The sequence below is a fragment of the Chrysochloris asiatica genome, unplaced genomic scaffold (assembly GCF_000296735.1).
Source record: "Chrysochloris asiatica unplaced genomic scaffold, ChrAsi1.0 scaffold00042, whole genome shotgun sequence".
NCBI lineage: Eukaryota > Metazoa > Chordata > Mammalia > Afrosoricida > Chrysochloridae > Chrysochloris > Chrysochloris asiatica.
The window spans coordinates 10,138,867-10,148,765 of record NW_006408560.1 but is presented as its reverse complement, the minus strand read 5'-3'; the positions used below and the strand labels follow the sequence as shown (position 1 = coordinate 10,148,765).

Sequence of the window (9,899 nt, the reverse complement as noted above, 5' to 3'; positions counted from 1 at the left end):
AGAACCCTGGCATACACCTTTCCTGATATTGAACCAGTGTCCCTTGTTCTATTCAAAACATTGCCTCTTGGTCTATGTACAGATTCCTCATGAGTAAAATTAAGTGCTACAAAACACTTATTCTCTACAATGTTGTCCATAGCTTGTCATGATCCACACTGTAGAAAATCTCTGCAGTCAATTAAGCACAGGTAAACGTCTTTCTGGTACACTCTGCTTTCAGCCAAGATCCATCTGACATCAGCAATAATATCCCTCACTCCATGTTCTTCTTTGAATCTGGCTTGAAACTCTGGCAGTTCTCTATCAATGTACTATTGTAGCCATTTTTAAATTATCTTTAGAAAGACTTTACTTGCACGTGATATCAATAATATTCTATGATGATTTCCACATTCTGTTGGGTCACCTCTCTTTGGAAAAGGCACAGATATGGATCTCTTCCAGTCAACTGGCCAGGTAACTGTCTTCCAAATTGCTTGGCATAGATAGTGAGTCCCTCCATCAGTTTTTTGGAAAGAATTCTATTTGTGTTCCATCAATTCACAGAGTCTTGGACTTCTTCCTTCAGTACCATTGGCTCTTGATCATATGCTACATCTTGAAATGGTTGAACTTTTCTTTTTGGTACAGTGATTCTGTGTATTCTTTCCTAAGCTTTTGATACATTCTGCATCATTAAAAATTTTGTTCATAGAATCCTTAAGTGTTGCAAGCTTAGACTTAATTTTTTTTTCTTTACTTCTTTTAGCTTGAGAAATGCTGAGCAAGTTCTTCCCTTTTGATTTTCAACTCCAGGTCTTTGCTCATTTCATTATAATACTTGATTTTGTCTTCTAGAATTGCCCTTTGAAATAATCTGTTCAGCTCTTTTACCTCCTTTCTTCTGGTTGCTTTAGCAACTCTACACTGGAGAGAAAGTTTCATAGTCTCTTCCGACAACCATTTTGGTCTTTTCCTTCTTTTTTTTTTTTTTAAATGACCTTTAGCTTTGTTCCTGTATGATGTTCTTGATGTTATCCCACAACTCTTCTGGTCTTTGGTCATTAATGATTAATTTATCAAATCTGTTCTTGAGATGACCTCTAAACTCAGGTGGGATATGTCAAGGTCAAATTTTAGTTCTCATTGACTTGCTTTAATTTTCTTCAGCTTCAGCCTAAACTTGCTTGTGAGCCATGAATTTTCTATTCCACAATCTGCCTTGGCCTAGTTTTGACTGATGATATGGAGCTTTCCATGGGCCCTTCCCATAGATGTAATAAATTTTATTTTTGTGTATTCCAAATGGTGAAGTCCATGTGTATAGTCATCTTTTATGTTGTTTAAAAAGGGTATTTTCAATAAATATATCAATGGTCTTGCAAAATTCTATCATGCAACCTCCTGCATCGATTCTATGACCAAGACCCTGTATTTTAGGAAGAACTAGCTATTTTGTTTCTCTGTGCATCCAACTAAGAAGCAGAAAAGGACTAGACAATGGTCAGAAAATAGGCAGAACAGACAGAGGTTCCCAAGAGGGGACATGTGACAATATTTACAGGCACTTGTGATCACCCCAACTTGGAAAAGGGGTAAACACTACTTTATCCAGTGGGTAGATTCCAAGGAAATCACTAAACACCCCACAATGCAAAGGACAGTCCATCCAATGGAGATATGAAGAATAATCTGACCCAGAATGTCAATAGGGCCAAGGTTGAGACATCCCAGATGAGAATAAGGTGAAGGACACAATGGCATCAGGGGGGTCAAATAACTTCACCTGCTCAAGAATTATTCTAGAGATAAATGGTGGTGGTGGGTGTGTGCCGTGGAGTCGGTTCCTACTCACATAGTGACCCTGCAGGGTTTCCGAGGCTGTAAATCTTTAAGGGAGCAGAAAGCCTCATCTTTCTCCCACGGAAAAGCTGGTAGTTTCAAACTGCTGATCTTGAAGTTCACAGCCTGATTTGTAACCACTACGCTACTAGAGAGATAAGTTGGAGGTGTGAAATTAGCTAGACTAAGGGAGTTATTGATTAAGGTAAAGAAGGGGTTGAGAGTTCAGGAAATGAGATAATGTAAAGAATATGATTATGAGACAATAAAGAAAAAGGAGAAAGAAAAAGTGATTATTTTTAATTCTTTTAATTATAAAAACAATCTACAAGGTATGTGCTCTTAATAAGCACATTTTGTAAATGGGGAAACTGAAGATCTAAGCAGTTTTGGTTTTTTGTTTTGTGTTGTTTTTCTTTTAACCAGTATCGAGGTCACACAGCTAGTGATTAGTGTGGAGTCCTGGTTCTTAGCTGCCTTACCACATGGTCTTCCTCTTAGACTTTTCAAGAGATCTGTGGAAATGATGAGTTTTATTTCTTAATATTGATTGTAGTCTGTTGAACTTTGTTTTGTTGTTGTTTTTAAATTTTTGATCTACATAGTTAAGAGCCCAACCATGTGAGTCACAATCGTGGTAAATTTTGTTTTTTACTTTGTTCTCCCACTGTTGGGATCTAAAATGTGAAATTCAGCTTCTCCTTATATGGAATAATTTACCTATTTCTGAATAGCATTCTATATGTCATGTTGTCAAAATAATGGTGTAAAGGAATAGGCTGTAGGAGCCACCTAGATGTTCCCTAGAATAAATCAAAGGAACATCAGGGATCCTACACTGAATTAAAAAAATAAAAATGGAGACAAATCAGTTTGGGCCTGAGAATTCCAAACAGAGAGACAAACCTATGCAACAGTTTAATGGTTCATTGTATAAAAAAAAAAAAAAAAAATTGTAAATCCTTGGAAAACAGAAAACTGGTAGTTTATTTTCACTTCAACACTAAAAATATCAGAGTTTCTAAAAATTTTGATATTTAGTAAAGAAAAGGGCTCTAAAGTAATTTGATGCTGGCATGCTCTGATCAAGTCTGATCCACTCTCCAGCTCAACAATTCCCTAAGGAGGAGTTACACCTGCCATGTTTAGAATCATCACCACAGATTTATTATTGCTCAAACCCTGTGAAATCCTTAGAAACTCTACCATGGAACAGAAATAGTGTTGTATCATAGTGAAAATTGTTGTCGTTAAGTGCCATCGAGTTGGTTCCGATACATAGCGACCCTGTATAGGGATTCTGAGGAGCAGCTGGTGAGCTTGAACCACCAACCTTGCAGTTCAAGCTAACTTTGTAGTCCAGCGGATTAACCCATAGTGCCAAGGTATCACAAAATCATTCTGGATGGATAGACTTGATTGTGAGGTTGGGTTGCCTCATATATGTGAGACCCTGCTCATCTTCCCATGATGGGAGACAAGTGGACCCGAGACTGAGAACCCACAGATCTTAGCAGAATCACTTCACATGTCCAGAAACAGAACCACAGAGTGTGTGGGGAGTGACTGGAACTCATAAGCCACATTCAAAACTGCACATCAGCTACCAGACCTGAGAAGCAAGACCCAGTCTTTGAAGAACTAAAGCATGGCTTCTGCTGAGGACTGTAAAATGAGACTTCTGTTCCTCTAGCTGACTCCAGGCTGTTTGACCTATTCTTAAGTATGATAATATTTCAGAAGGAAATACAGCTCTTGTTGTTGTTGTTGTTGTTGTTAGGTGCCATTGAGTTGGTATCAACCCATAGCGACGATGCGACAGGAAAACTCTACATGGCTGATGTAATGCTATATCTACAAACATTAATCACATTAATTGCATTATGTCACACGTACACAGTCAATACTATTACACCTATCAATTATTATTCATATACTACCAATTGTAATTTGCCTTTCATATAAATTCCTCTGGCTATCCAAACTAAGATGAATCACTCCCTTCCATGAACTACCCCTGAAACTTTTAGGAACAATGCAAACTTAACTTAGTTGCTTACTGACACATGTCTCATTAGATATAGGTTCGTTTCATAGTTCCATCTCTAATTTCAACTCTAACATTACTAGTCCATGTGCCTTTATAACATTATAGAATCTTTCCCTCCCAAATATCCACCTCTACCTTAACATAGTTATCTCCCTAAGAAGCAACAAAGCAAAACCAGAAATATCTGACTCCATGACCAGTACTCTTAATGAACGTATTAAGCTAACCCCAGCTTTATTTCATCCCTCTCTATATGGGGATCCCTATAATTCCTGGTTTCATGAGTTTCTTTCTGTGGTTCCACCAGGACCAGCTGCCCCTGTACTGAGATCAGCTTCTGACACATGCCCATCTCCAATTCTTACAGGCTACTAACCTCATCCCCCACATGATGCCAATGACAGCATCTGAACACACCAAAGCAATAGAAGACTGAAAACCAAAAGCTCTTGCATAAGTAAAAGGACTCCCCACATGTGTTTATTAAAATACTCACCACTTGGAATTCTGGCGTGGTGCTGTGGATTAATGTACTGGACTTCAAAGTCGGTTTGAAGCGCATGGTTGGCAGTTCAAGCTTACCAATCACTCCTCAGAAACACATACAGGGTTGCTATGTGTTGGAACTGAGTCAAGGGTACTTAACAAAAACAATATTGCTTTGGTTATAAATATTTGACAACCTATCTGTCTGTCCCACTTAACTATGAGCTACACAACCAGGACTGTATCTCATTCATTTATAATTCCTCATCCCCATAATAATACCTGGTGTATGATGTAAATTTCCTTTATAAAGAACAAAAGAAAAAAGGAAGGAAATAAGAAATGAAGAAAGAGAGTGAAGAGAGAACTGACAGAGAGGTGGAGGGAAGAAAAGAAGCCCTCAAACATTTTAAAAATAGGTATTTGGACAGTTGGGGGAATTCCCAGATGCCTTATCTTAGTAAAGTTTGCCATCCCTTTTTTCATTTCACTCCCTGCCACCATGACCCTGAGGCCTTATAAAAGAGTTACTCAGGGCTTGATGACATCATCCCATTCAGATCCTCTCTGGACACCTGTATTTGGTCCTAAAGTGCTCAGAAAAAATACTCTATGATCACAAATATGAGTCACTAAGGTGCCCTTTTGCCCAGGTACAAGTCCTTTGGTTCCAGGTTGTATTACAGCCAGGTGAGAAAATGAAGGTGAGATTTGGAGGAAAGAATGATAAGAGTTGAGAACAGAGAAGTAGTTGGTCATCTCCCAATTGGCAGACTAGTACTGGAAAACAAAGAATTTTCTATTTAGTCCAGCATGTAAACCCATAGATAATCATATTCTCCAATTTCCCATTATTTCTTCTCCACCTCATGTGATCTGATCTTCTTAAACTTGACTCTATATTAGAATCACCTGAGCAGAAATTAAAAGTCACAATGTCTAGGATGCACCTTGGGCCAAGACAATCAGAGCATTTGGTAGTGAAGTTCAGAGTTCATTATTTTCTAAAATTTCACAAATGATTCCAATGTGCAGCTAAAGTTGGAAATTTCTAATCTAGAAAGTTGTAGTTCTTGCCAGAAATCTCATCCTCCCACCAGCAGTGTAGGAGGGTGCCAGTCACTCCACACCATTGCCAGCATTTGTTTTTTATGGTCATTTGAACATTGCTATTAATGCCAGAGTAAGATGATATCTCACTGTTGTTTTGATTTCCATCTTTCTAATGACTAGGAGTTCTGGCATTGCACTTTAGGCTAAGCACTGGACTGCTAACTGAAAGGCCCATGGTTCAAACCCAATAGAAGATCCTTGGAAACCCTTGACAGGGTTGCTAAGGATTATAAGCATTTCTTCATATTTGCTGGCTGTCTGAATGTCTTGTTATAGCGTCTGTTCATGCCCTCTGCCCATCTTTTTTTTTTTTTTTTTTTGGTAAGTTTTTACTTTGAACTGAGTGATAGTTTACATGGTAGAACATCGGCTTTACACCATCGTTTCATTACAATGATTACAGTCTCCTCTGTGCATCATCACTCAACAATATTTTCTTTCATTCCCTGTTTTGTTTTGGAGGGGAATGTGCACAGAAACACTCAGGAATATATAACAATTTAAACAGCCAAACAGCACATTCTGCAAGCCTGACTCCTGGCCACCAGCACCCAGTCCCTCTCTTTCCATGAGTCCAGAGTCCTCAGCTGCTCTCTCTCTCCATGTCCTCATCTCTGCCTCCATCTCTGGTGTCACTGCTTCTCTGGATAGGGTCCTGAACTCTGCTGTGCTCTTCTCTCTTGATGGTCCAAGGGTCTTCTGTTTCTGTAACGTAAGATTAACTACACCCCCATTTTTGTTACAAAACTTCTACATTTACAGCTGTGACAGTCACAATTAGTCATGATAACAATTAATCACTATTGAATCATAAGAATCTTATCCCCATCTCTTTTCACCAGACCCATGTAGACAAGACGAAAACTATTCAGTAGGGACTCTATCTTCCCCCGCACACTCTTAAACTAAACTCCTTCTTGAAAACTTATAAACCAGTCACTTCATGCCTTTATCTCCCTCTCATTTTAGGTAGCCAATGCCTAAGTAGCCCATCCCTATCTACTCTGTATACAGAGGGGAAAGGATTGATACATGATGTGAAAACTTCTTTCTTCTCGGTTGGTATTTTGAGCTATTATATCCATAAGTATAGGCTAAGTTCATCAAATTGTAGCAATTTACACTCATTTCCTTTATCAAAAAAATTTTTTTTTCTAATCTTCCTCTAGTTGAATTCTGATTATCAAGCCATCTAGGTTAGGTCAAATGGGTACTTCTGCAAATTTGGGCCTTCTTGTGCATCTCCCCCCACTTTATATCAGCTGGATGCTTCACTCTCAGTTCTAGCCCTCCGTGGCTATGTCCTTGTCCATGGGCTCAGGAACCCCAGGTCTCATCATACTTCGGACCAACCAGCCTTCCTCTTTCTCTCATCTTTATGTTAACGGGAGTCTATGGAGCGTGGTTGAACTCAGCCCATTTCTTCATTGCTGCCTTCCCCTCTCTTCCACTCACCTATAGATAGACTAACATGGTCTCCAGGAAGTTTACATGCCTGCTCATGTGTTCCCTTTCAGTTTCAGTCTTGAAGGGGGAGTTTGTCCTGAAGGGACTTGACTGCTAGCCTTGAAGGCTCCCTGTGTTCTCTGCCCATCTTTTAATTGGATTATTTGTCTTCTTGTTGAGGTGTTGAAGTGCTCTATACATTTTAGAGTAGTCCCTTGCTTAATATGTCATGGCCAAATGTTTTTCTCGGTCTGTGGATTCTCTTTTTATGAAATCTTTTGATGCACATAAGTGTCTAATTTTTAGGAGGTTCCAGACACCTAGTTTTTATACTGTTTGTGTGTTTTCAGTTAGGTTTGATCATTTATTCATGCCATATATCAAAGCCCCTCAGTTTGTTCTTATTTATTCATTAATGATCTCTATAATTCTAGGTTTTATATTTAGGTCTTTAATTCACATTGAGTTCATTTTTAGATATACTTTGAGATATGGGTCTTGTTTCAAAAATGAATTTCCAGTTTTTCCAGCACCATTTGTTGAAAAGACTATCTCTCCCCAATTTATTTATTTGTTGATGATCAGCTGATTGTAGATGGATGGTTTGCTTGTAGGTTTTCATTTCTGTTCCATTGACCTATATGCTTTTCATTATACCAGTACCAAGTTATTTTGACCACTGTGGTTGTGTAGTAGGTTTTAGATCAGGAATTGAGAGGCCTCCTATTTTGTTTTTATTTTTTTTAGTAATGCTCTGCTTATCCCGGGTCTCTTTCTTTTCTATTTACAGTTAGTGATTAATTTTTCCATCTCTTTAAGAAATTATGTTGAATGCCAGAGTGTGTTGGGGTATGTGAAAGGTGAAGGAAGTCTAGCACTAAAGACTGACTTCAGACTGAAGATGTTATATTCAGTTACACAAGTTGTATTAAAACATTTAGTACTTAGGGTTAGACAAATATATGTGAGTATGGGTGTATGTATCTATTTTTTCATCTATCTTTCTTGACAGACTGCAAGCTACTCAAGAAGAGAAAAGTGCTATATTCCTTCAAATATACCTAGTACCTAGCAAAGGCCATGGGGCAGAACCTGTGCTAAGTATGAGCTGAGTGAAAGATTAAGGATGATGGAATGGTCCCCAGTTGGCGTGAGTGAGAGGCAGGTAGACAGTCATCAGAAATCCCTAGTTCCCTTTTGTCACACATCTTGGAGAGTGTCCAGGATGAGGATGGTGCTGGGAGTGTGTGACATATCACCCTCCCTGGTTGTGAAAGCAGCCTCATACCCTGGCTGTGCATCACAAACCTAGCACAAGATAAAAGGGTGCCTGCCTTAAGCTCCTTAGCCACAGACTCTTCAGGAGCAGACTTCTCCTACCTCCTCTGTGCCTGGTAAGTTTCTGCAAGGGTTAGAGTCTCAACTGGGAGTGTTTGAAGAAGACCAGCCCAGATCTAAATAGGAGAAGCAGGAGGACCATAAGGGTCAGCACTCAGGCAGGTGATAAGAGGAAGGAGCCTCAGAGCACAGGGAAAGGGGTTCTGTGAGTTGCAAAAGCCACAGGCATTCTGGGTTCTAATCATCTCATCTGAGCACATTATCAGGCACACCTTCAGGAACTTCATACAAATTCACATGTCCCTTCCATACAAACCTTTCCTTCTACAGAGCGTAGCTTAGAAAGCAGCTTGATTATGGAGGGCAAGTTTTTGACAAGACCCACAAGGGAGGAGACACCTGCCTGAAACTTCTGTGCTAACATGTTTCTTTTACTTTTTCCAGAGTGAAATTCTTACCAAGATGTCCTGCCAGCAGAACCAGCAGCAGTGCCAGGCCCCTCCCAAATGCCCCTTACCCAAGTGCCCCCCCAAGAACCCTGCACAATGCTTGTCCCCAGTCTCCTCTGGCTGTGCTCCATGCTCTGGAGGCTGCCATGGTCCCAGCTCTGAGGCTGGATGCTTTCTGAGCCACCGCAGGTGCCCAAGGTCCCATGGATGCCAGCACTGGAGCTCCAGCTACAGTAACAACAGCAGTGGTCAGCAGTCAGGGGGCTCCAGCTGCAGCCATAGTTCTGGGGGTTGCTGCTGACCTGTGCACAGTGGTCAAGTTGAGCAATTATAAAAGAAACAAAGTTTCACAATTCCAAAGACCCCTCAGCCTGAACATCCTTTCCCAGATGTGCTTTCATAGGCTGAGCTGGAAGGGTGTAAGCCCTCCTCAGAAGCTCCTCCTGTCTGATGCCCAGGATTTCACAATTTTCTTAATCCTTCTATACCTATGGATACTTGTTAGGGGTTGTGTCTGTGTCTGTGAAAAATAAAACTTCTCATCACCACCCCTGTGTCACTTGTCTGTCTGCGTTACCTCTCTCCTCAGTTCCTCAGGCCAGCATAGTCTAACACTGAGAGCTGAACCAGCAACAGTGGAATTTTAGATACCCTTCCACTTATAGAGGGGACTGGGGAGAGCTTTTTATGTTGGTGTTGAGAGGAACAGACGGTAAGTGTGACACTCATTTGGAGCCTGCAACACCTAGTGAATAAATTAACTTTTCCCATGAATCCCAGGTGGCTATAGATTAAGATGTTACTGGGATCCTCAGTAAGAAACAATGAATCAGGAAGCAAAGAAACTGATTATAGTCAAAGAAGGAGCAAAATAAAAAATAGAGGAAAGAGATGTGAGTCTCAGAGAGGAAGCTTAACTCAGTCTACTGTTAACAGTCCAGTGTTGAACCTACAGTGCCACCAGGCCTCCAGTGATGGGACAGTTATGGGAATTTCTTGGTTAATAGACACTGGGTTTCTGTTTGAGCTGATGAAAGAGTTTTGGAAACAAATAGTGATGATAGTTGTATAGCATTGTGACTAGAGTGCTTAGAGTTAAATGCTGTTAACTGTTGGTGCATGGAGGGGATTGAAACCATATAATGAAGCAAAGTATATGATTTGTTGAATGGATTGTATGCTTTAAAATAGTA

General features: G+C 40.0%; 1 protein-coding gene across 1 annotated transcript; it reads left to right on the top strand.

Moving 5' to 3' along the window:
* Positions 1–8,719: 8,719 nt before the first annotated feature.
* On the top strand, positions 8,720–9,007 carry LCE3E (late cornified envelope 3E). The gene has a single exon (XM_006861445.1). The coding sequence runs from the start codon at positions 8,720–8,722 to the stop codon at positions 9,005–9,007; it is 288 nt and encodes a 95-aa protein (XP_006861507.1).
* The last annotated feature ends 892 nt before the right edge of the window (positions 9,008–9,899 follow it).